The sequence below is a fragment of the Rana temporaria genome, chromosome 3 (assembly GCF_905171775.1).
Source record: "Rana temporaria chromosome 3, aRanTem1.1, whole genome shotgun sequence".
NCBI lineage: Eukaryota > Metazoa > Chordata > Amphibia > Anura > Ranidae > Rana > Rana temporaria.
Window position 1 is genome coordinate 420,039,197 of NC_053491.1, and position 26,467 is coordinate 420,065,663.

Here is a 26,467-nt window from a genome sequence, read left to right on the forward strand (position 1 = left end):
GAACGTAAATTACGCCCAGCCCCATTCACAGACAACTTACGCAAACGACGAATTTCGATGCGGTTCCGACGTCCATACTTAACATTGGCTCCATCTTTTTGGTGGAATATCTTTAGGCCTAAAAAAAGCCTTACGTAAACGGCGTATCTTTACTGCGACGGGCAAGCGTACGTTCATGAATAGGCGTATCTCACTGATTTACGCATTCTAGGCGTAAATCAGCGTACACGCCGCTAGCGGCCGGCTTAAATAGACAGCTAAGATACGACGGCGCCCGCGGTCGTATCTTAGCTAGATTTAAGTTTATCTCAATTTGAGAATACACTTAAATTTACGACGGCGCAGATTCAGAGTTAAGACGGCGTATCTACTGATACGCCGGCGTAACTCTCTCTGAATCTGGCTATTTCTGTCCTCTGCTGTTCCTTCATACATTCAATAGAGTGAGAGAGCGTTGTCACTCGGACAGGAAGTGTGTTACTGGCAGGAACACCAGCTGAAAATAAACAAAAAAAAAAGGAAAGGAAAATTATTACAGCAACTACATCTAAGGACTGGTGCAATACAATATATTACATGTGTGCTCTTTGGTTAAGATGCACTTTAAGTGCCTTTGTATCATTGTTCTATTAGCAGAGTCAGCGACCAGCAGTCTTTGTTCAGTCAATAATGAGATATTCCATACATGAGACTGGAACATTCTGTAGCAGGAAAAAAAAGTCTTTCCTCTTTAGTTGTCCAGAACTCCACGTAATGTAATGTTGTCATAATCCCTTTCACCACTTTCCTGGGTTCCCCACTCATCTTCATCGTCCTGACCTCTTCCACCTTGCATTTTTCCTCCACTTCTGGGCACAGCATAATCATCCCATCCTGGTAAATAGGGAAACTCATAGCCCATTTCATGAGGATCGGTACCTTGAATTTTCCAGGCATCCACTCTAATGCCCTCTGGCTCATCATACACTGGATTAATAGGGGCTTCTGGATCATCATAGATATGCTCAAGCTTCTGAGGCTTTCTCGGCTTCTTCTGTGCTGATGGACCAAGAAGACCACCAAATCCTGTAGCTAAGAGGTTTTGAGCCACTTTATCAAAAGGAATAGCGTACTCACTCTCTGGAATTGTAGGGTTAGTGGTCACCTTGTTCTGAAGACACAGGGGTTGGATTGAAGCAGGCATAGTCAAAGAAACAGAACGCACAGGTTGCCTTGGCCCAGCGGACAGATCCTCATGGTATTCATGGCCAGTTGGTGAGGAGGCCTCATTGTGACCAGCTTTAATAGCACATTCAATGGCCTGGAAGATCTGACATCCAAAGGATGTCTCAAATTCAAAGTTTCCCTCTCCTGAAGTACAACGACGACCAGCTTCAAATGAAAACATAGTCTGTTGGTGAAGAAAAAAGGAATATGCTTAGTAACCTTGCTAGTGGATTTGATCTAAGACCATCACTATAATTACTACTAATTGTGCCCATTTTTTGACTTTAGGAAAAAGAAACTTGAAATATCAAAAAGCCTGAATAGGATTTATTCACAGAATTTTAGATTTTTTTCTCGTTATTTGAAATATGCAGGTTTGCGAAAAGTTGGGCAATAGGGTTTATAAAGCATATAAATTATAAATACGTATTTTTTTTTGTATTTCTTTATTAGGGCATTTATAGAAGAAAGAACATTACATTATGTATAACTATAATGGTGTATATAATATTGTTTGATTTGTTTGATCCTCAAGTTACATTCTAATCAGGGGCGTAACTAGAAATCACAGGGCCCCATAGCAAAATGTTGTATGGGGCCCCCCAGAGCCGCCCTAGTGTCAATGCAGCGTGACCTGTGCCCCATACAGCGTGACCTGTGCCCCATACAGCGTGACCTGTGCCCCATACAGCGTGACCTGTGCCCCATACAGCGTGACCTGTGCCCCATGCAGCGCGACCTGTGCCCAATGCAGCGCGACCTGTGCCCAATGCAGCGTGACCTGTGCCCCATACAGCGTGACCTGTGCCCCATACAGCGTGACCTGTGCCCCATACAGCGTGGCCCGTGCCCCATACAGCGTGGCCCGTGCCCCATACAGCCTGGCCTGCCTGTGCCCAATACAGCCTGGCCTGCCTGTGCCCAATACAGCCTGGCCTGTGCCCAATAAAGCATTGCCTGTGCCCAATACAGCATTGCCTGTGCCCAATGCGGCATGACCTGTGCCCAATACAGCGTTGCCTGTGCCCAATACAGCCTGGCCTGCCTGTGCCCAGTACAGTCTGAACTGCCTGTGCCCAATACAGCATTGCCTGTGCCCAATACAGCCTGGCCTGCCTGTGCCCAATACAGCCTCACTTGTGCAGAGGAAGAGGCAAGCCGGCCGGATCAGCAGAGAGCGGGATTGCCCGCTGTAATAGCTTTCATTTGAATTTCCCGTCTTCCCGGGGCTCATCGTCACATAGCCCCACCTCTTAGCCCAACGCATTTGATGACGTCACATGTCCGACACTGGACCGGCGTTCTGTCGATCAAAGGTGCCGGACCAAGAGGTGGAGCTATGTGACATGAGCCCCGGGAACACTGGAAGTTCTAATGAAAGCTATTACAGCGGGCAATTCCGCTCTCTGCTGATATGGACAGCTCGCCTCTTCCTCTCCTCTCTCTTCCCCTGGCTGGGAGACCATGCCAGCGATGCTATTATCCTCACCGGGCCCAGTGTTGCCAACCCCTCCAAGTGAAATTTACTGGCAAGTTCCCGCGCCGAACGTTCTGCGCATGCTCCGTGTTAAAATTTCCCAACGTGCTTTGCGCGAAATTACGGCGCCCCAATGTTTTTTTTGAACGGCGACGTGCGTTGCGGCGTTTCGTATTCCCGGACGTCTTACGCAAAAAAAAAACGAAATTCGACGCGGGAACGACGGCCATACGTTAACATGGCTGATCTAAAGATAAGCCGTGTTAAAGCAGGTGTAACTTTGCGACGGGAAAAAACAACTAGCGACGACGTACGAGATTGCGACGAACGCGTGGAACTTCATGGATCGCCGTAACTAGTCATTTGCATATTTTACGGCGACCGCTATGGAATCGCCACCTAGCGGCCGGCCTAGAATTGCATCCTAAGATCCGACGGTGTAAGTCAATTACACCTGTCGGATCTTTTGGCTATCTATGCGTAACTGATTCTATGAATCAGCCGCATAGTTAGGACGGGCGGATCACAGAGATACGACGGCGTATCTCTTCTGTGAATCTGGCCCATAGTATTTAGTCACTAAATTAAGACACTAAACTACAACGGCAAGCATGGCTGGTGCAAAACTATTTTGCACCCAAGGCGAGACCAGCTACTTGCGCGCCCCCCCCCCCCTTTAAAAAAATTAATAATCAACATTAATTCAATAATTTTAGCACCAGAACTCCTGGTGGAAGGATGGAAACAGGTGGACAGGAGTGCAGCAAGTTGGAGGGAGGATGGAGCCAGGTGGACAAGAGAGGGGGGGTCAGCCAGGTAAGGGGATGGAGCCAGGTGGACAGGAGAGGGATGTGTAGCCAGATGGAGGGATGGAGCCAGGTGGAGAGATGGAGCCAGGTGGATAGGAGGGGGTGTAGCCAGGTGGAGGGATGGAGACAGGTGGATAGGAGGGGGGTGTAGCCAAGCAAAAGGGATGGAGCCAGGTGGATAGGAGGGGGTGTAGCCAGGTGGATAGGAGGGGGTGTAGCCAGGTGGAGGGATGGAGACAGGTGGATAGGAGGGGGGGTGTAGCCAAGCAAACGGGATGGAGCCAGGTGGATAGGAGGGGGTGTAGCCAGGTGGATAGGAGGGGGTGTAGCCAGGTGGATAGGAGGGGGTGTAGCCAGGTGGAGGGATGGAGCCAGGTGGATAGGAGGGGGTGTAGCCAAATGGAGGGATGGAGCCAGGTGGATAGGAGGGGGGTGTAGCCAGGTGGAGGGATGGAGCCAGGTGGAAAGGAGGGGGTGTAGCCAGGTGGAGGGATGGAGCCAGGTGTACAGGAGAGGGATGTGTAGTCAGATGGAGGGAGGGAGCCAGGTGGATAGGAGGGGGTGTAGCCAGGTGGAGAGATGGAGCCAGGTGGATAGGAGGGGGTGTAGCCAGGTGAAGGGATGGAGCCAGGTGGATAGGAGGGGTGTAGCCAGGTGGAGGGATGGAGCCAGGTGGATAGGAGGGGGTGTAGCCAGGTGGAGGGATGGAGCCAGGTGGATAGGAGGGGGGTGTAGCCAGGCGAAAGGGATGGAGCAAGGTGGATAGGAGGGGGGTGTAGCCAGGCGAAAGGGATGGAGCCAGGTGGATAGGAGGGGGGTGTAGCCAGGCGAAAGGGATGGAGCCAGGTGGATAAGAGGGGGGTGCAGCCAGGTGGAGGGATGGAGCCAGGTGTATAAGAGGGGGTGTAGCCAGGTGGATAGGAGGGGGTGGAGCCAGACGAAAGGAATGGAGAGCCAGGTGGATAGGAGGGGCTGCAGCCAGGTGTATAAGAGGGGGGGTGTAGCCAGGTGGATAGGAGGGGCTGCAGCCAGGTGTATGAGGGGGGTGTAGCCAGGTGGATAGGAGGGGCTGCAGCCAGGTGTATAAGAGGGGGGGTGTAGCCAGGTGGATAGGAGGGGCTGCAGCCAGGTGTATAAGATGGGGGGTGTAGCCAGGTGGATAGGAGGGGCTGCAGCCAGGTGTATAAGAGGGGGGGTGTAGCCAGGTGGATAGGAGGGGCTGCAGCCAGGTGTATAAGAGGGGGGGTGTAGCCAGGTGGATAGGAGGGGCTGCAGCCAGGTGTATAAGAGGGGGGGTGTAGCCAGGTGGATAGGAGGGGCTGCAGCCAGGTGTATAAGAGGGGGGTGTAGCCAGGTGGATAGGAGGGGCTGCAGCCAGGTGTATAAGAGGGGGGTGTAGCCAGGTGGATAGGAGGGGGTGGAGCCAGGTGGAGGGAGTCACACATCAGTGATAAGGTCTGACTAGAACTTGGAATCCTTCACCCCCAGCGCTTCCCCGACCACCTCTTACCTTGTACACTTCTCTTCAGATCAGCTCCCTCCACATGGCAGCGGGCAGCAGTCAGTGTCACAAGTCCCAGGATTAGCAGATGAGATCTCTTACAGGCTGTGAGTCACAGCTCATGCAGGGAGACCTCCCCCAGCTTGTCCCCCGTCCGATCAGCTGATCTGTTGGTTCCACCCCCGGGCTTCGGCAGACGACCGCGGAGAGGCTGGGAAAGCAGGGCAGGCTGCAGGACCCAGCGTGTGTCCTATGGCTAGTCCATCCGGGTGTCTCTGTGCACAATGTCCCTCATCCTGCTCCTCCAATGGCTGCACGCCTGCACATCACCCAGGGAGGGAGGCGGGGCGGGCAGAGAGCTAACACCCACAGCTGCTGGACATTGACATGGTCACTCTCTGGGGGAGGGGGGGTCTGCCTGCTCCTTCTCCCAGCCAGCCAGATGGAGCTGCGGGAGCCGTTTCCCACTACACTATACTCCGCACCGCACCAGCCACCACCTGCCAGGTCCGGCCCGGGCCCCCCTGATCCTCACTCAGCTGCGGGCCCCATAGCGCCCGCGTGGGTCGCTATGGCGGTAGTTCCGCCACTGATTCTAATTCAGTGTTTGTTAACCTATAAGCTATCAAGGGCCTCAAATGCCGTACCTGACATCACCAAAGGGTCACACATAATGTTCAATATATGTAATGCTTGAGAGGACTGTCAGAAACTGAAGACCTAATAAAGGAAATGAGGGTCAGTGTAGACATGTTACATTTTTGGTTGAGGTCTAAGGGCCACACATCATATACCAAAGGGCCGCAGGGTGGGCACCAGGGTTCTAATGTGATAAAGCGGAGGTCCGCCTAAAAAATATATATTAAAAGCCAGCAGCTACAAATACTGCATCTGCTGACTTTTAATAAATGGACACTTACCTGTTCAGGGTGCCCACGATGTCGGCAGCCAAAGCCGAGCAATCGCTCATCTCTCGGCTGCCCCCGCCGCCATCCTCGGTGAGGGAACCAGGAAATTAAGCATTGCGGCTTCACTTCCCGGTTCCCTACTGCGTATGCGCAAGTCGCGCTACGCGTCCTCACTGGTCCCCGCTGTCTCCTGGGACCAGTGTGTTTCCCAGTAGACAGCGGGGGGAGGGGCGTGACTCCCGCGGGAGTCTATGCCCAAAAGTGGGTGCAAATACCTGTATTTTACTGGTATCTGCACCCCCCCTTCCCCCTGAAAGGTGCCAAATGTGACACTGGAGGGGGGGGAGGGTTCTGAAAAGCGTAGGTTCACTTTTTGTGTGGACCTAGTGCCTCTCCTATACTCTTCTTCTATTTGTCAGTTAGACATCACAAAAAGATTCAAGTTACAACTGCTCTGTACTACATACGGCACCGCTTATCCCAGACACATTCTTGGACAAGACACACAATAACTATACTTTTTAACATTATTATTTTTTGTCTGCATTTTGTTTTTTTAATGCAATAATTTGATTTTAGTTATTAAGAACATATTAGATTTTTTTATGCAAAAAGTAAAATGCTTTTATTCTTAAAGTCCTGATAGATCACTTCATGCTGATCCCCTTTGCAGGTGAAACCTATGAAAAACATTACCCCCTTGCTGCGAGTCGTATGCATATATGTGGGCCCTCGGCGGGTGGGCTTAAACATCGAGAGGTTGCATAAATGCGGCCCTATGTAAACACATTACTGTGCTGAGTACGCACTACCTGCCCGAACCCAGCACAGTAACACGTGGGTACTGGAAAGCTCCCAATGCATACTTTGGAGCTTTCTGATCATGTGACTGTTGTGACTGTCAATCACAGTGGTCACATGATTGAATTTCTCGACTCCACCTCCCAATATTTATAACCTCCTAAAGGGCCAGGCAGTAGGAAGGGGTTAAAAATAAGTGTCTGCACTGTTTAAAATCCAGTAATACACTGTCTCATCCTGCTCACGCTCAGTTGCTCTTCATTTTTGGCATTGTGCCAAAAATCAGAGCCACTAGAAGCCAATCTGCTGACAGCCTAAAGATTTACTGCTGCTTAGGGTCTCTGGGATTCAGCAAAATGGCAGTCTCCGGCAAGAAGAAACAGGAGCAATGCTGGAGGCAATTTACAGCGCACACTAATTTTGGTAGCATAATTATTATTGTGGAATGTATGATCTACGTTAAAGAACATTATTTTTGATCAAGTTGTTATGGGTAAAGTTCTGCTTTAAAAGGAATGTATCAAAATTAATTAGATATTGGCTATAAACATATTTAAAGGGGTTTTCCACCCATTTTTTAAGTTTATTAAAAGTCAGCAGCTACAAAAAGTGTAGCTGCTGGCTTTTAATAAACAGACACTTACCTGCTCCAGCGTTCCAGCGACACGCCGGCCGGGGCTCCGCTCCTCTCCCCCCCTCCCCGGCCGGCGTCTTCATTGTCACTGTGGGCACCCGGCCGTGACAGCTTTCGGCTTCACGGCCGGGCACCCACTGCGCATGCGCGAGCGGCACTGTGCGCGCGCGGCGTGGCCCGGCGCTGCGCTGTTTGATTGGACAGGCGATCGCCTAGGACCTGTTACGTGTCCTAGGCGATAGCCTACAGGGAGGGGCTGCCAAAAGGCGATTAAGCTTAATCGCCTTTTCAGCCCTTCGGCGGAAGGAGGAAGTGGGTCAGGAAGTCCCCAAATGTGGCATGTAAGGGGGTGAGGAGTGGGATAAGCGGAAGTTCCATTTTTGGGTGGAACTCCGCTTTAACAGTAAAACTGACCTGAGGACATCAGCACCACTCTCTGCACCATTAAACAGTGAATGCAGGGCACAATGGTGACGCTCCCAAAGGAGACCATCACATGATGCCCTGTACTCACACTATGTTCTCACTCTTCCAGGTTGAGTGATGCTGGGTATCATTCAAACCTGAAGCTGGCCCTACATGGATCAACATTTCAATCCATGTATGGGTAGGCTGGATGTACAAAAGTCGATCTACAGATTGACTTCTGTACAACTACCCTACAATAACTCAGCAGGAAGGACACACTTGATGTGGGTGGGGCAATCTGCTAATTTTTTTCATTCAACTCGCCTGTTGAATGAAAAAAAAGAGTGTAGCTGTTATAAAAAGAGTGAACTATTTACCTTGTCTCTCCCAAATCTTCTTAGATATGGATAAGGCCAGCTGAAAAGCAGACTGCCCCCCTGACGATCTCGCAGCAACAGGCATTTGCTTTCTGCTACAAGTGTGTACACACCGGACAGACCACACCGTACCGAAGCTTCCGTCTGTCTCACCCGCACTGCAAACTGACCTGTGAATGCAAAAAGCTTGCGGGTAACTTCAAGTTAGACTATATAAAAAAGCAATAGAAAATTCACAGCACTCATTATACTGATAATGATTATAAAATATTTGGGGGAGGGTACTTTAGGATGTTAGTGCTCCATAATGTGCACATATGCTGTTCAAGAGCACTGAGTGTCTCTAAAGATTAAATACTTTAAGTATCAGGGTCTGTCTGTCTACTGCCCTTGAGTGACACCTTGAGTGACCCCTGGTCTGTTGAGCTTCTAAGACCTCCGTAATAGAGGTCCACCTGATCTGGTAAGCGGCCCCTCTGTTTAAATGTGTACCAACGGCTGAAATTTTGGATGTTTTTTCCTTCTCCCCCCGTGATTACAGCAAATCAACATCAGCTGTAGTGGACACTAATTTTGTTTAATACCATCTGTACTTATTTTGGGTTCACAATTTCATATTTATTTTTACATTTCTACACCAGGACACTTTGTTTGTTTGCACTTTTTTGGTTGCACATCTTTTACCTATTTTTGACTTGAAAAATTAATTACCATGTTCAGGAAAGACAAAATATAATATAAATATAATATAATATAATCCTTAGCTTTAAATGCAAGTATTTCATAGCAGTAAATTTAAAGACATTGCTGGAGAATGCAAAATTTGTCCTAAAGCTTTGTGCAGTTTTGCAGGAAAAGCCAAGTGGCAATTACACAAATAGGTGGATCCAGCTTCAGTCTAAAAATGTTATGTTGCCATAGTGGAAAAAATAAAGATTTTGAAATATACTGCATTTTGTCAGCTTTATGAAATTCAAACTCCAGACTTCAATTGAAGCGAAAAGCTAATGTTAAATTACAAAATGACTTATGTAGCAATATAAATTATACTTTGTAAGGAAAGTGAAGCTTTCCTTTGATGTGTCCAGCTCTCATTTCTATAAGAAAGAATCATTCTTACCTGGTGTGGCCTCGTGGCTTGTGCTGTAAAGGGAGTTTTCCTGCAGCTGTAGTCCTTCTGAAGGCAAGGGCTGACTGCCTGATCTCTCAAGAATCCGTCGTTCCTGGAATCAAAGACAGCTTTGTAACTGCAGAAAATGTTGTTTGTTTAACTGCAGCTTGAGAACAAAAGTTTTTCCACAATGGTAATAACTTATAAAAATTGGGGTTCTTTCTGAGGTGTCCCACCAATGAGGATTTAAACCCAACTCTGGGCTTGGATTCCCCTTTCCTTGCATCCCACTCCCCTTGAAGCACCCCCACATCCCTTATAAAAGTCAGTATACATACCTTTTTCTTCAGGTGTCTTCAATCCAGTTATGTCACAGGTCCTCTTCACCCTCTACTTTAGGCAAATGATGGTGATGCAAGGCGAAGCTTAGAGCCTTGACACTCTGGGTTCATAGGAAGCAGGTTGATTGATGCTGGGCATCATTCAACCCAAAAGCAAAGTGGCACAATACCTCTGAGTGGGTGTATATTGCAGCCAGAATTGGCTTTTTATTTTTATGAGCTGCTGGAGGGTTGTATTTTGATGCACATTGCCCACATTGGAATTGGGTCCTAAGCTGTCATTTTCCAAATAGGCAGAAAAGTGGCTTCATTTAGAATTTTTTTTTTAATTCTTAAAATGTTCAAACTAGCAAAACTCTCCAGCAAGTTCAAATAGTTGTTTGTGACTCTAACAGCATCTTGAATCAAAACTAAAACTTGCCATAGAGGAGTATTTTTAAAAAAAATTGTGTGGGGTTCCCAAATGGCCTGGGGGGCCCACGCTGTTTTTAAAAAAAAAAAAGTTCTGTTGCCGGAAATGGTGTTGTATTGCCGGCAATTTAAATGTAATTTTTTATTCTTTATAAATGTCAGTTTTGCTATAGCAGGTTCTATACACAGTACAGATGTGCCACTTTACAGGCAGCCTTATGTCCCGTACACACGATCGGAATTTCCGATGGCCTAAAATCAGATGGAATTTTTCGTCTGAATTCCATTCAAGCTGTCTTGCATACACACTGTCAGACCAAATTCCGCGGTTACGTAAAACACTACGACGAGCTGAGAAAAATGAAGTTCAATGCTTCCGAGCATGCGTTGACTTGATTCTGAGCATGTGTGGTTTTTTTCTCCGTTGGAGTTGCACACAGACGATAGGGATTTCCTATTGTTTTTTTTCCATCGGAAAAATAAATAAAACATGTTCTATTTCTAAACACTGATGGAAAAAAGTCAGATGGGGCCCACACATGATCAGAATTTCCGATGAAAAAAGTTCATCAAATCGTGTGTACCCGGCATAAGGGGACTCCCCATGCACTATATTTAAAGGAATTTAAAATTATTACTGTTTCACTTCTCCTGAGAATATTTTTGCATTGGTGCATGTCCCATGGGGCAGTACCTGGGCCCCCATACTCTTTTCATGGGCTATAATTGGAATATAAGCCTGGGCACTTTTGATTTTTCACGTTAGGGAGGGACACGCCACCATCCCCACCAGTAAAAATCAGGCTGCTTTAGTAGGAGGGTTGTTGCTTGACCTTGGTACCCAGATATACTAAGTGCCTCGGGTCTATTTTGCAGTATTTGCTGCTTTCACCCCAAAAAATTTTCTCTGTCTAGACCAACACATCAATCTTTGGCGTACATCTTTTTTTACCCCTTCCTGTCCATAATTTGTAAAACTGCCCCATGTTCGGAGAGCATAATTGTTCAGAGTTTACAAAGCTGGCAGCAGTAACTTTGACAGCAGAGTAAATAAGGAGAGACACTCTCCCGGTGAAATCTGAAAAACTGAATTCAGCCTTGAACAGTACAGAACACAGCTGGGTGATACAGAGGCAGGAGAGGCTACAGCCTCAGCACTTTCCCCTGCAACATGGTACCCAAAGCAGTTGCTACTTCTGCCTTGACCTATTCCCAATGTTATGAAATAAGCAAGTTAAATCAGATTTTTTTTCACTTTTGTACCCTTTTCTGCTTATTAAAAAACAAATTACCAAATGAGGGCCCCAGAAGGGCTAAAAAAGGGTGCGAAAATCATTATGGTAAGCTAAGAGGTTTAAAAAATACCAAAGCTTCAAAATTTCGTCCGATCACGGGTGTTTTGTTTATCCCTGGACTTGAAAGAGTTTAGCTATGATGATGCATTTAATTTATGTCACATCATTGTGTGTATAAAATTAGAGTTAGGACTGTTCTAGACACATTCATTTTTATATTAGAAACCATTAAAAGACAATCCCAAGTAGCAGCTTTTTGCTTTGCTGCTTAATTAGAGCATACAATAGAAGTTGTGGGGTTAACAGTAGTATAGTATTCATACAATTAATGGAAAAATTGAACCCACGGTTATCAACATTTAAAAAATAAAATGAACAAAAATATATATATATAATCGCCCCTTAATAAGGTTTTATTGGCATATCTAAAAATATTTGCTTTTCAAGACTACAGCATTTTTTTTAGATTGTTTCCCTTTGATCATCTGTATTTAAGCTTTCAAAACTCTGTAAACACTTATTGTTACAGGAAAGAAAAAAACAGGTTATATTGATTCAGTCTAAACTGCATAGTCCAATCTTGTCATTCAGGGGGATTGTCATGGGGCCGGAGGGAATTGCCTGCTGATTTTAGCAGTAAAATACAAATAATATTTGCAAAAATCTGCTATGTAAGCGCGCAGACATGCAGACAGGATTTACATTTGTTGTCTGACTTTCTATTAATGGTGCAATATTGATAAGGTCCAGGAAAGAATAAAATAATCACATTATACAGATGTGAGAACATTTTTGCACAGCATAGTCAAGTGTAATAGATAACAGTGTAGTATGTTTGGATACATAGGCAATTAAACATTATTTTTTTATTTATTTTTTTCAAATATAATTTTTATTGAATCCCAGAAAGGGCAAAACCAAGTCATTACACCCATGACATTGAAAACATCAATCATATAACTTACATGTCCAGCAAATAAAATCGTTGTCTGAGATACATAGGTCTCAAGTAAATAAAAATAAAGAGTATGTCATACAAGTATCTTCTTTTAGTTAGTTCGTCACAAAACTTAAGGTTGAACTAATGAGTAAGGTATGGGGTTGCCCAATCCTATTTTCCATTTTCCAGGAACCAGAGTAGACAAGAGGTGCTTGGATCAAGAGAGGGAAAGTAGAGAAGAAAGAAAAAGAGAAAAAAAAGGGGGGAAAGAAGGGGGAGGGAGAGAGATTTGAGATGGTGATAATTCAAGACAACAGAGGTAGTCATTCAATATGGCTTGTTAGAGGATTTATGATCCGAAAAGGGCCGTTCCCTCTTCAGAGAGGACAAACAGGTTCCAGAGCCTCCAGGTCTTAGAATATTTTTCACGTTTATGTTGTGCTGTAAGTATGAAGTCCTCCGTTTTATTGGTATCCTCTGTCTTGTGAAGCCAACTAGCAATAGTCGTGGTAGTTGTTTTTTCCAGTGAAGAGATGTGTCATACAACTGTTTTTTTATACATTTTTGCGGGAATGGTGGAAACGTGTAGCAGGAAGAAAGCTTGATCATCAGGAATCTTGTATTCTGTAAATTTTTGAGTAATTCTTTTGGACTTCTGCCCAAAAGTATGTCAACTTATGGCAGGATCAAAATATGTGGAGCAGCATTCCTGTGCCCTCCTGACATCTCCAACAATGGTCAGTTTTATTTCGATAGCATTTATGTAACATATGAGGAGTAAGGTACCATCTTGTCATATGTTATAGTTGGTCTCAGATCGATGATTTTAGAGAATCTGTTAATATGTTGTTGTTGGGCTGACGTGAATGTACGATTCAAATCAGTTTCCTATTTTCTCATATAGGGTAGATGTCTCTATTCGGAGGGAGTATTTAAAGATTATAGATTTTAGATAAAACTTGTGGTAGGGCTCCATGATCTGAGCAGTACTCCTCAAAAGTTGTCAATTGGTGAGCAAAACACTGAGAATTTGGAAAAGAATTTAGGAAATGTTGTAACTGGAGGGTGTTCTAAAAAGGAAGCTTAAAGGGGACTGTGTCGCTTACCAACGATGCTATAGAAGGCCACCGATCCACCACTAAAAAATTAGCTGCCTGGTCATGACCTGATTGGTGTAGGATCCTGAACGCATGAGGTCTGAGGTCAGGAGTAAATTGTGGGTTCCCTAAAATAGGGAATAAGTTGGAGTCCCAGGTAGAGAGGGAAGTCTGCATATAGACCCATGAGCATATACAAAGTGTTGTGCCTAGTAAAGGGTGCGATGTTAGTGCAGGTGGTAAGTGATTAAAGCACCACAAAGCACCTTTTAACGGAATGTCCATTTGCACCTGTTCTAATTGTGCCCAGAGTTTAGAACTATGATGACAGCGCCAATCGATAAATCTACCAAGATGGGTCGCCTGATAATACCAATCTGCCGTATTGTTTGGGTAGTGAGAGTTTTCGTGTGCCCAAAGAACCCAATAATGCCAATTTATGCCAATTTTGCAAAAGGAGGGGTGGAAAATAAGATTCATAAGTACGGGATAAATCAGAGGGGATATATGTGCCTAAAAAATTTAATGCTGAGTCTGTCCATTTGATTTTAAAACTGGATTTTTAAGTCAGTAAGAGGGTAGAAGATATGTCGACTCACATGGCTTCTGACTTATTAAAGTTTATTTTCAAATTTGAAAGTGCCCCACAAAGTTCAAATTCTCAGAGGAGGGTCCATTAAAGAGAAGAGTAAATTGTCCACATACGCTGATATTTTGTATTGGGTACCACCATATAGTGGACACCCCTGTCTTGTTCAATTTGTAATGGGGAAAGGGTTGGAGAGTATTCCATTGGCCTTGACTTGAGCAGTCGGGTTGGAATCGATTTTGGCGATCCATTGTATCATGGTTTCCCCTAAGACCATATGTCGAAGAACCGAGAACATAAATTTCCAACTTACACAATCAAACACCTTCTCAGCGTCTGTGCCAAGAAAAACATAAGGTGAATGAGTTGTGTTGGCTACATAAAGCAGATTGAGTACTTTGGCCGTGTTATCCCTTGCTTCCATAGAAGGGATAAATCCCACTTTGTCTAGATGAACTACCTCTTGTTGGTGTTGTGCTAGATGGGTTTCTAAGATCTTAGTGAACAGGGTCTGTAGCTGCCACCCAATGTTGGGTCCTTACCTTCCTTGGAAATAACAGAGATATGAGCTTTCAAGGTTTCTCTAGGAAAGACTGTGTCTGACCCGACCGCATTAAATAGTTTCACCATATAAGGGCCAAGGATCGGAAGAAGAGTTTTATAGTATTGTAAGTTAAAACCGTTAAAGCCTGGGGCTTTACCCATTTTCGCTGTACTGACTGCCTGCTGTAGTTCTTCTAGCTTAAAGGGGGTTTCCAATTCTTCCTGAATTTCGGTTGGAAGCTTAGGGAGCTGGCACAATGAGATATAATCTTCAATTTGAATTTTGTGAGGAGACTAATCTAGTAGGTTATACATTTCTTGAATTGCTGTACAATCTGTTTGGACAATACTGCTGGTGGCACAATTTGAGGTATGTACATTGTCATTTTATGCTCTCTGATCGATCTGGCCAGAGCTTTCTCACCGGAGTCATAACTCATTTTGCAACAGAATTGCAAAGCCGCTTTGGTTTTATACTGTAATAGGTTAGTGATTTGTTTACGGAGGGACATAAGTTCTAGTTCTCGAGAGGGAGTGGGGGCATGTTTGTGCCGTGATTCACCAGTGTACATTTTGGAGATGAGCATAACAAGCTGTTTCCCACATTCCTTTTTAATCTTTGAACCGTGCTTAATAAGTATACCTCTGATAACTGCTTTATGAGCCTCCCACAGAATCCCTGGGTCACAATCTAAATGGTCATTTGTTTGGAAGTAAAAGTTAAACTATAGTTACCTCTTCTAGTACCTATAGACTTTCATTCAACCTCCAAAAATGAGTCCTGGAGGAAGGTAAGTCCAAGAGTGCATAAGTCAGTACAATGGAAGCGTGGTCAGACCACATTATTTCACCAATGGAAGAGTCATGTACAGCATGAAGTTGTCCATGAGGAACCAGGAAGTAATCTATCCTTGTGTAGACTTTATGGGTGGAAGAGTAGAATGTGTAATCTCTCTCTCCTGAGTGTTGCAATCGCCAAATATTTACTAGTTGAGCTCTATGTAGGGATTGTGCTATCCATTTGTGGCAGCCAGGAGGGACAGAGGGAAAGTAGGTGTCTACAGTGGGAATCAAGGGGACATTGAATTCTCCACCTAAAATCAGCTGTCCCTCTGAAAATTCCATAAGTCTGTCTAGAGTACGGTTAACAAAGATATCCTGATGATCATTGGGTGCATAGATAGTTGCTAATGTCACTTGTAAGTCACCAATTAAACCCTTAATGAACACAAAGCGTCCATTCGAGTCTATGAGTGTGTCAAGGCAAGTCTATGGTAGTCTACTAGATAGTAGTATGAAGACTCCTTTGGATTTAGTGATCTTGTTAGTAGAATGATAGGTCAGAGGATAAAATCTGTTTCTGAGAATAGGAAGTTTATCATCTCTGAAGTGAGTTTCTTCTACAAATGCTATATCAGCATAGAAGTGGTTCAGATAATTTAAAAGCATTTGTCTTTTCTCGGGTATGTTAGACCCTTTGCGTTCAGTGATATGATGTTTACATTATCCATCTCCAACTCAGGAGGGGCAGGAAAAAAAGGGGGGGCATAAGAAAAGAGTTTAATAATGGAAGATAGAAAAAAAGTGTAAAAGATGGCTATCAAAGCATCAGTCACTACCCTTCAGTCAAAAGTACACGCAGACTGTAGTCGGGAAGACGTGTACAGTCCTATGTGGGGGAGCGGTTAGAATTAGCCGGGGGAGAGCATTCATAACCCATCCCAACCACCCCAGCAAGGATGAAAGAAAAATAAAACAGCTAAGAAGAAAAATAACAAACAATTTATTTCATATAAACAAGAATCACTGATGTCCATTTCTTATCCCCACAAGCTCCTCCCTTCCAATAGTTAAAGGGGTTGTAAACCTACGTGTTTTTTCACCTTAAAGTGGTTGTAAAGGTACAATTTTTTTTTCTAAATAGCTTCCTTTACCTTAGTGCAGTCCTTCTTCACTTACCTCATCCTTCGATTTTGCTTTTAAATGTCCTTATTTCTTCTGTCTGTAACTCCACACAGCTCCTTTCGCTATCTGCAATGTAGAGAGCATCCTGACTCTCCTGTAGTCCAAGAGAGGGGGTGAGCACGACACTCCACACCAGGGAGAAAGTCTTGCCTTACTGTGTGGAGTTACAGACAGAAGAACAGGAAGTGAGGATTTCTCAGAAGAAATAAGGACATTTAAAAGCAAAATCGAAGGATGAGGTAAGTGAAGAAGGACTGCACTAAGGTAAAAAAATTGTACCTTTACAACCCCTTTAATGCATCCTATGCCTCTTGCTGACCTCCACATTGATACAGGATACAGTAGTTAATTTCTCAGAATTGAAGGCAGCTTTCAACAGTGCAGGCGGAAAATGTAAGTATTTGCAAACCCTAACAATGAACATTAATTGTCTGTTAACTATTGGTCTGTTAACCCTTTTGCTGCTGTAACATAAACAGGAATGTAACATAAATATAATGCATCGTACACACGTCCGGTTTTCCCGTTGGTGAAAAAGCTATGACAGCTTTTGGCCGGGAAAACCAGCCGTGTGTATGATCCATCTCAGTTTTCCCGACAGGAAAACAGCCGGGAACCCCGGCGGGAAAAATGAGAACCCCCGGCCGTGTGTAGGGGAAAAAGCTACCGAGCAGGTTCTCGGTTTTCCCCTCGGTTTTCCCGACTGACTTTTTACCGCCAGGAAAACCGATTGTGTGTACAATGCATTAGAGTAGGGAAATTGTGCCAGTAGCTGAGATGTGATGTGTAGACGTTGTGTAATTGTAGATATAGTTGTGTTAGAGATACAATATTCACAGTATTCAGTAATCAGTCATTAACATATATTCTTCAATTAGCATTTGAAAGGACAGAGTCAGCTTCTAGGCTAGAGATGACATCTAGATGCCAGTAAAAGTATCCCATCCAAGTTAAAATAGATTGCCACCTTTCTGAAGCCTCAAAAGGAGAGGCCTAGTCATTTTGGCTAAAGAAACAGCAGGGGACAGTCACAAGGCCTGCCAACTTTGATTGATATCAACACATCTAAGGATTCTATTTTATCTCTCATAAAAGCTAAAATAGCTTCAGATGAAAATAATTCCTTCTGAAGGTACACATGTTGGGCTACAAGTACATGTAAATCTGTATTTGAAGCGCATTTAGAATCCAGGAGAAACACACAAAACTGTTATATGGCGCCTAATTGCAGCAGCTGAACAGTGATTGCTACTGTCTCGATCAGGCTAATTCACTGGTGTCGGAAATCCTATCTCCGACACAGCGATTGGAGTCATCCTGGAACAATTCAACTCTGGTAACTTAGAAAATGTAGTAACTTGGAAACTAGAACACCCTGTGGGCTGGGACAGGAACACCTCCCAGGGTTGATTGGCCAAGGGGAAATGTCCAACCCGCATCCATATTTCAATACATTGAGAAACATGGGATATGGCCGACGGGGTGATTCCTACAAAGCCGATCCCTCTGGCTGGGGAACTTCCACATGGTTTCCAACATGCTTCTGTCAACGGAGAGATTTCAGTAAAGTTCATTTTAGTTTTTAGTCTTTTTTATTTTCATAGTGAAAAGCCAATTGTGTATGTCTTTTTGTCTTTTTTGTAATTCATTTTTTCCTTTGTATATACTTTATGCACTGTCCTACTTGTGCCATATTCTTTCCATTTTCAGATGATGGATTGAACAGTGCTCCATGAGATGTTCAAAGCTTGGGATATGTTTTTATAACCTAACCCTGCTTTAACCACCTACGGACCGCCCGCTGCAGGAATATGTTGGCTGTTTGAAGAGGAATAGCTAGCTACCATAACCCCAGTATCCTCTTCTTCAGCGAGCGGTCCGATACAAGATAAAAGTGGTCTCTGTAGCGGCTTCTTTTATCTGCGGCAGGAGAGCCCCCCCTCCTGCCGCTCTCCAGTGCCCTCCGCCGCTTACCGGAGCAGTGTATGGAGACAAGTGAGGGGAAGATGGTCCCCACCTGTCTCCATATTACTGCAGAGAGGAAGCGACGTCAAAACGCCACTTCCGCCCATTGCTCTTAAAAGGGACTTTTATATATATATATTTTTTTAGAATGACATAATTTTATTTTATTTTTCTTGCATTTTTGCCTAAATATCAAATTTAAGAGGACCTGTCATGCTTTTTTCTATAACAAGAGATGTTTATATTCCTTGTAATAGGAATAAAAGTGACCCAATTTTTTTTTTTAAAAGACAGTGTAAAAATAACGAAAATAAAGTAAAATAAATAAGAAAAATAATAATAATTTTAAAGCACCCCGTCCTGACAAGCTTGCGAGCAGAAGCAAACGCATACGTGAGCAGCGCCCACATATGAAAATGGTGTTCAAACCACACATGTGAGGTATCGCCACAATCGTTAGAGTGATAGCAATAATTCTAGCACTAGACCTCCTCTGTAACTCAAAACATGCAACCTGTAGAATTTTTTAAACGTCGCCTTTGGAGATTTTTAAGAGTAAAAGTTTGTCACCAGTCCATGAGCGGGAGCAACTTTAATGGGTATCAATTTACTGGGCGTAACATTATCTTTCACAATATAAAATAAAATTCGGCTAACTTTACTGTTGTCTTATTTTTTAACTCAAACAAGTGTTTTTTCCCCCCAAAAAAGTGTGCTTTTAAGACTGCTGCGCAAATACGCTGTGACAAAAAGTATTGCAACGAACACCATTTTATTCTCTATGGTGTTAGAAAAAAATATATATAATGTTTGGGGTTCTAAGTAATTTCCTAAAAAAAATGTTTTTAACTTGTAAACACCAAATCTCAGAAAAAAAACTTGGTCCTTAAAGCGGGAGTTCACCCATTTATTTATTTGTTGACCTTTTCCCCTTAGATAGATGCTCGTTTTGTCTAGGGGAATCGGCTAGTTGTTTTAAAATATGAGCAGTACTTACCCGTTTTCGAGATGCATCTTCTCCGTCGCTTCCGGGTATGGGTCTTCGGGAGCGGGCATTCCTTCTTGATTGACAGTCTTCCGAGAGGCTTCCGACGGTCGCATCCATCGCGTCACTAGTAGCCGAAAGAAGCCGAACGTCGGTGCGGCTCTATACTGCGCCTGCGCACCGACGTTCGGCTTCTTTCGGAAAATCGTGACGCGATGGATGCGACCATCGGAAGCCTCTCGGAAGACTGTCAATCAAGAAGGAACGTCCAGTCCCCCAGCCCATACCCGGAAGCGACGGAGAAGATGCATCACGTAAACGGTAAGTACGGATCATATTTTAAAACAACTAGCCGATTCCCCTAGACAAAACGAGCATTCATCTAAGGGGAAAATGTGTTCTCTATGGGTGAACCTCCGCTTTAAGTGGTTGAACTTCTCCACAACTTTATTCCTGACCTGTCTGGTGTGTTCCTTGGTCTTTGTGATGCTGTTTGTTCACTAAGGTTCTCTAACAAACCTCTGAGGGCTTTACAGAACAGCTGTATTTATACTGAGATTAAATTACACACAGGTGGACTCTATTTACTAACTAGGTGATTTCTGAAGGCAATTGGTTCCACTAGATTTTAGTTAGGGGTATCAGAGTAAGGCCTCATTCACACTTGGCGGACTCCGTTGCTACGGAGTCCGCCTGCTCCCATCGGCTCAGCGGGAGATCAGTCCGCAGATCTCCGCTGAGCCGACGGATGACAAGCTCCTCTCTGCTCACTGAGCGGGGAGGGGCTTGTCGGGCACCGCTGTGTCCTATGGAGCGATCTGATGAAAACGGACAGCATATCCGTTTTGATCAGATCTTACCCGATCCGATCCGCATGGACAGATGGGGACGTGGCCCCCATACGTCTGTTTTTAGCGGATCGGATCGGATGTTAGCGGACATGTCTCCGCTGACATCCGACGCTCCATAGGAATGCATGGAGCGGCCGTTCAGGTCCGTGACAGACGGACCCGAACGGCCCGTAGTGTGAATGAGGCCTAAAGGGGGCTGAATACAAATGCACGCCACACTTTCAGATATTTATTTGTAAAAAAAATTGACAACCATTTATCATTTTCCTTCCACTTCACAATTATGTGCCACTTTGTGTTGGTCTGTCACATAAAATCCCAATAAAATACATTAAAAAATGTTGTGGAAAATATCAAGGGGTATGAATATTTTTTAAAGGCACTGACTGTATTAGCGACAGATGCACGATTACCCTGCAGTGCACCTGAACACATGCCATGCTATCTACTCAAACGTGCTTGTTAAAAGCATATTAAAACAGTATTCATTTTGACTACCGGTAATGTTTTTATAATGTAAATGCTATACTTTTCTTTGACTTCAGGAGATGGACTTTTTCTTTGTTCTAAATTTGATCACCGATGAACTAGCCCATCTCCAAGATTGCAATAAATATAGGGACTGATGCATGAAAGGCGTGCTCACGGGATTGTTTCTATTTTAATTATGGGCTGCAGAAATGACAATGGAAGCTTGTTGCTATGGCCACCCGATCAGCGTGATGGGCCATTTGTAGGGCTCAGAAGGGTGCGGAGATGGCAAGTGTGACTGGATATTAGTATTTTGGACTTAAATAGCAGATTCCTCCCAGAATGGCTAAAGTCTTGGAAGTGCCTTCTTTTCACAGTAGGTAGCAATTTGTTAGTTTTAACATTAGCATGAGAAGTGTGAAAATGCTGATTATTCAGACATTCTTCATTCTACTAAAGAACAGTGGAGTGGACGGCAGGACATATAAGCATTTATTCTATTTTTTACAGAGACATCTTTTTTTGTTACTCTTTAATCTAGCAAAAGTGTTGCTTTAAATTGGAACTCTTGTCAGGGGCTATGGGCAGTCAGATATTTACATCATTTTCTCAGCAACCCTTAATAACACTTTAGAACAAGTCCCCACTGATATCTGTAGCTGAAAGCACTGTGGTTGCTCCAGTAGTTTTCTTTTTATATGACCTGTTAGACAGGGTCAATTGGGTTTTGTTGCAGGCTAGCTGGAAATTTATGTTTATTTTTTTATGTGCGTTGTTCTTCCATGTGCTCCTTGCAGCCAAGGCAAGATATAGGTTGGGGTGGTTGTTATTTGTTTTCACAGGTGGTAAATTGGCGTAGGCACGCATGGGATACCTTCAGCTACTATTGTGCCCTTGCTGGGTGTCTTGTGCATCCCTATACCTTTGAGGCCCCGTACACATGACCGAACATGTCCACTGAAACTGGTCCGCGGACCAGTTTCATCGGACATGTTCGGTCGTGTGTAGGGCCTAGCGGACAGTTTTCCGGCCTAGCGGACAGGTTTCCAGCGGACAAAAGTTTCTTAGCATGCTAAGAAACTTGTCCGCTGGAAACATGTCTGTCGGACATGTCCGATGGTTAGTACGACTCATCGGACATGTCTGCTGGTTATGACGTATAACCAGCGGCCCGAAGTCCCGCGCATGCGTCGAATTGATTCGACGCATGCGTGGAAGCATTGAACTTCCGTGTTAGAGAACGTCTGTGTCTTCTACGTCACCGCGTTCTCTGTCCGCGGGGATTTTGGTCTGATGGTGTGTACACACATCAGACCAAAAGCTCCCAGCAGACATGTCCGATGAAAACGGCCCGCGGACCATTTTCAGCGGACATGTCTCCTTGTGTGTACAAGGCCTAAGGAGTCATGGGCTCCCTTCAGGAAAACCTGCCCCTGATTGGAACAGGTGTGTGACGGTATCGGTATGATATCCCCGTCAACGTTCCCTTCTTCCCATAACGAAAATCACCCCAATATTCCACGAGGAGGGATATCCCTGGAATCGCCCAGAAAGCCACACATGAGACAAGCTTACTGCTTGAACAAGACAGACTTTAATGGTTTTTCTTCTCAGCTTTTTATACAGTCCAAGACATTGAAGCAACAATGAAATCTCCACCCCCCCCCCAATCACACACTAAGGCTAATTACTAAAACATTCTAGACAGGTCGGCACCGACCGACAATTATCATGTCTAATCACTGCACATTCCTTAAACAACAAACCACCTTCACACACTTGAGTTTCCTAAGCAGACGTTTTGTCTGCTTCCAGTTTGACACCTATTAACACCTCTGAGAATCACTAGGTTGTAGACAGCGTTGTCACACAATTAAAGGCCTTTCAAAAGCTAGCCTTATTTAACATATGAACAGTCTTTACAGAGAGAGATGAATCACACATGAAACACCTGTTACCTGTAACCCACAGCATTAAGTTAGCAGGGAGAGCATTAGACTGAAGCATATAGGCAATTGCATCACAATGGCCCCCCCTTTTCTCCCTGCTCCGGCAAACCCGGTTGGACCTTCCCTGGTCCAGTAGGGTTGACGGGTTCAGAGCTTTTAGTCCGAGGTTAACTCCCTTGACAACTGCTTCAGACTCAGGTATGTCACCGGGTCGTCAGATCACACGCCGGTCAGTCCAAGTCTGTGTGTGATCTGCAAAGTCACCAGAAGTCAGTGTGAAGACAGCGAATGGGTCTGTGCGCCGCCGTCTAGGTGTCCCGCTATGGGAGGGGGCAGGTTATGGCTCTGAAGTGACAATCACAGGAGATTCATAAAAAGAAAAAGTTATATTTGTTGAAATGCTGTAGCACTGGTGCTCAGAGTTCGGGGGGGGAGGGGAATCAGAGCCCCATAAGATCAGCCACCCCCTGCTCCCTCCGCAGCCGCCGGTTCTCCTCTTGGAGCTTCTCCAGCTCCATCTCCAGTTCATGGAGCCTGGGGGGGTCAGCCTGCTGTGACCTCAGGTGGTTGTTCTCCTCCTCCATGCGGCTTATGCATTCCTCCAGCTCTATGTACTCACGGATCAGCTCCTGCTTGCTCATGTCCTGCAGGCTCTCCACGTGGTCCTTCATCATCAGGAACTGGGTGGTGGTGTAAGGGGCCACCGGTGGGCCCTTGGTGAACATCTCGGCCCGCATCTGGGATGCCCGCTGCGACTCCCTCTCCTCCAGTCGCTTCTTCTCCTCCCAGGTCAGCTTGTTATACGGCTTCCAGGACCTCTTCTTCTTGGGGGGTAGCTGGCGGTGCCTCTTTCTGCTCAGCTCCCTCCAGGGCCCCTCCGTCTCATGGCTGTCGCCCATGACCAGCTGACAATGGTGTTCCCTGTTGTCCGTAATACCAGATTGTACCGTGAGGACTTCGTAAACGGTGTCCGATGGTTCTTCCGGACCCAGCTCCTGGAGATCCCAAGCCGAGTCTACACAATGGGCTGCTGCTGGTGGGCGGTACCCAGGTTGAGACCAATTTGACCTGGTGTTGTCGTTCATGGGGCAATTCTGCTTGAAGTGACCCAGCTGTTTGCACCGGAAGCAGCGTTGTTCGTTGTCCTCCTGGCGTGGGTAGCGAGGGCTAGATGTCACCGGTCTGTTAGGAGGTTGGTATCTAGCGGCTGGTGGGTGTGAGGGCGCCGTTGGTCGTGGAGGTTGTACCCGTGGTGTGACCTGGTTCGTCTTGCGAGTATCCGCATATTCATCCGCCAACTTCGCGGCCTCTGGTAGAGTCATGGGCCTGCGATCTCTCACCCAATCTTTGACATCCGTCTGGATGTGATTGTAAAATTGCTCCAGGAGCATTAGTTGCAAAATGTCCTCTGCGGTGGTGGCCTGGCTGCTGTTAACCCAGTTAGAGGCCGACAGGGACAACTGGCATGCCCACTCCGCGTAAGAGTCTTTCGTGGTTTTGCGTGAGTCCCTGAACTTCTGTCGGTGGGACTCTGGGGTTACTGCATAACGAGCTAGGAGCACTTCTTTAACCCGGGCGTAGCTATGGATATCCTGATCTGGCACGGTCCGGAAAGCATCAGAAGCTTTGCCTGACAGTTTGCCTGACAATATTGCAACCCAGTCTCCTCTAGCTATTCGGTGCAGGTTACATTGTCGCTCAAAGTCTGCCAGGTAGTTATCAATCTCACAGTCCTTTTCATCAAAAGCTTTAAAAGCGCTAAACGGAATCTTCCTTGTGTCTGCTGTGCTGTACTCACTGTTTGGAGGATGTGCGGCTGCTTGTTGGACTGCTGCCAGTTTTAACTGTAGCTCTGCATCTCTTATTTGTTTATCCTTCTGTAGCTCTGCGTTTACTAACAGGTCCATCACTTTCAGCACCACATCCGGCGTTGGGTTCGGGCCGAACCACGCTAGCTTCTCTCTCATTAGCTTGTTGGCTGGCGATTCCTCCTCCTGAATCACTGGTGTCTCCATCTCTTGTACTGCTGGCGTTGCTGCAATCCCGTCCTCCTGGTCTATCTCCATTGATTCTGCTATGATGACCCGCTTGGTTTTGTTGCTAGCAATCCTTCCACGAACTTCCAGTAGTTCTTCCAGTGTCTGCTTGGAATCCGGGTGTGAAGGGGAATAGAAGGGAAAATCCCACTGCTACCAACCAATTGTGACGGTATCGGTATGATATCCCCGTCAACGTTCCCTTCTTCCCATAACGAAAATCACCCCAATATTCCACGAGGAGGGATATCCCTGGAATCGCCCAGAAAGCCACACATGAGACAAGCTTACTGCTTGAACAAGACAGACTTTAATGGTTTTTCTTCTCAGCTTTTTATACAGTCCAAGACATTGAAGCAACAATGAAATCCCCCCCCCCCCCCCCCCCAATCACACACTAAGGCTAATTACTAAAACATTCTAGACAGGTCGGCACCGACCGACAATTATCATGTCTAATCACTGCACATTCCTTAAACAACAAACCACCTTCACACACTTGAGTTTCCTAAGCAGACGTTTCGTCTGCTTCCAGTTTGACACCTATTAACACCTCTGAGAATCACTAGGTTGTAGACAGCCTTGTCACACAATTAAAGGCCTTTCAAAAGCTAGCCTTATTTAACATATGAACAGTCTTTACAGAGAGAGATGAATCACACATGAAACACCTGTTACCTGTAACCCACAGCATTAAGTTAGCAGGGAGAGCATTAGACTGAAGCATATAGGCAATTGCATCACAAGGTGCATCCGAGCTACTACCTCCTATGTATTGCCTGGTAAACCTCAAGAACACAGCGCTCAGCCTGGGAAGTCTCTGATAAACTCCATGTATAAGCCTTGCAAGAAAGGAGAAAGGCTGGTGCCATGAAAGTCAGCTAAATCATTGTTTCATTGATGCAGGTGAATAACAGTCAAAAAAGCCACCAGGCCTTAATCATGGCAATGATTAAGGCCTCATGGCCGAAACCTGCCCTTAACCCCTTTGCGTCCTTCTGGCCCTTTAAGAACTTCTAGATGATTGAAAAGCTCCCGATCATAAGAATGCATCATGAGCATTCTGGCCCCCGCAGGTGATTGTGCTGGAAGCATACAAGGCACGAGCTGTCAGCACAGTTTTGTGTTTACATAGGGCCGCTCAGCTTTAAAGCCCCACCCACTGAGAGGCTGCACATATGCGTGTGGGTGGGAAGAGATGAATCTATCCAACTGCAATATATGTGCTCCAATTGAGACTCTCAAAATTAATATAGTGTTAGGACTGCCTTCTATGCATTAAGGTCAAAAACCTTCTGTGCTGCAGAATCCCCACCAGCCCCCCCCCCCCCTTATTCTTACATGAGCCCAATCCGATCCAGCAATGTGCATGAGAGCAGGGGCTCTCACCACTGCAGGTCCGAGCCGCCCGCTCTGCGTCAATAGACACAGACAGGGTGGCTTGGGAAGGAGCCTACATGGGTGGCACCATGGAAAGCGGCTTTCCATGAGGGCACTCGCCGAAGAGGAGGAGGACCCCAGAAGAGGAGGATTGGGGTTGCTCTGTGCAAAACCATTGCACAGAGCAGATAAGTATGATATTTTTGCTATTGTATTTTTTTTATGAGGTTTTAATGTCGCTTTAAGGATTAGGTTTAGGGGATAGATTAATAGTTAAGCATGGCAGTGAGGTTTAGGGCAGTGTTACAACAAACCAGAAGTACAAAATACTGACAGTAACGCAGAACCTCTAAGAATGAACTTCATTCTCAGAAGACACAAGAACAATCAAAGTGCAAACCGACAACACAAATGTAC

General features: G+C 45.3%; 1 protein-coding gene across 1 annotated transcript in view; it reads right to left on the bottom strand.

Moving 5' to 3' along the window:
* Positions 1 to 341: 341 nt before the first annotated feature.
* DOK2 (docking protein 2) overlaps positions 342 to 26,467 on the bottom strand; it is a 52,335-nt gene continuing 26,209 nt past the window's right edge. Inside the window, exons 3-5 of the mRNA XM_040346134.1 lie at positions 9,242 to 9,344; positions 8,122 to 8,291; positions 342 to 1,390 (exon numbers count right to left, since the gene is read on the bottom strand). Of these exons, the coding sequence (XP_040202068.1) occupies positions 731 to 1,390; positions 8,122 to 8,291; positions 9,242 to 9,344 (933 nt within the window). The 3' untranslated portion in view covers positions 342 to 730. The remainder of the gene's footprint in view (positions 1,391 to 8,121; positions 8,292 to 9,241; positions 9,345 to 26,467) is intronic.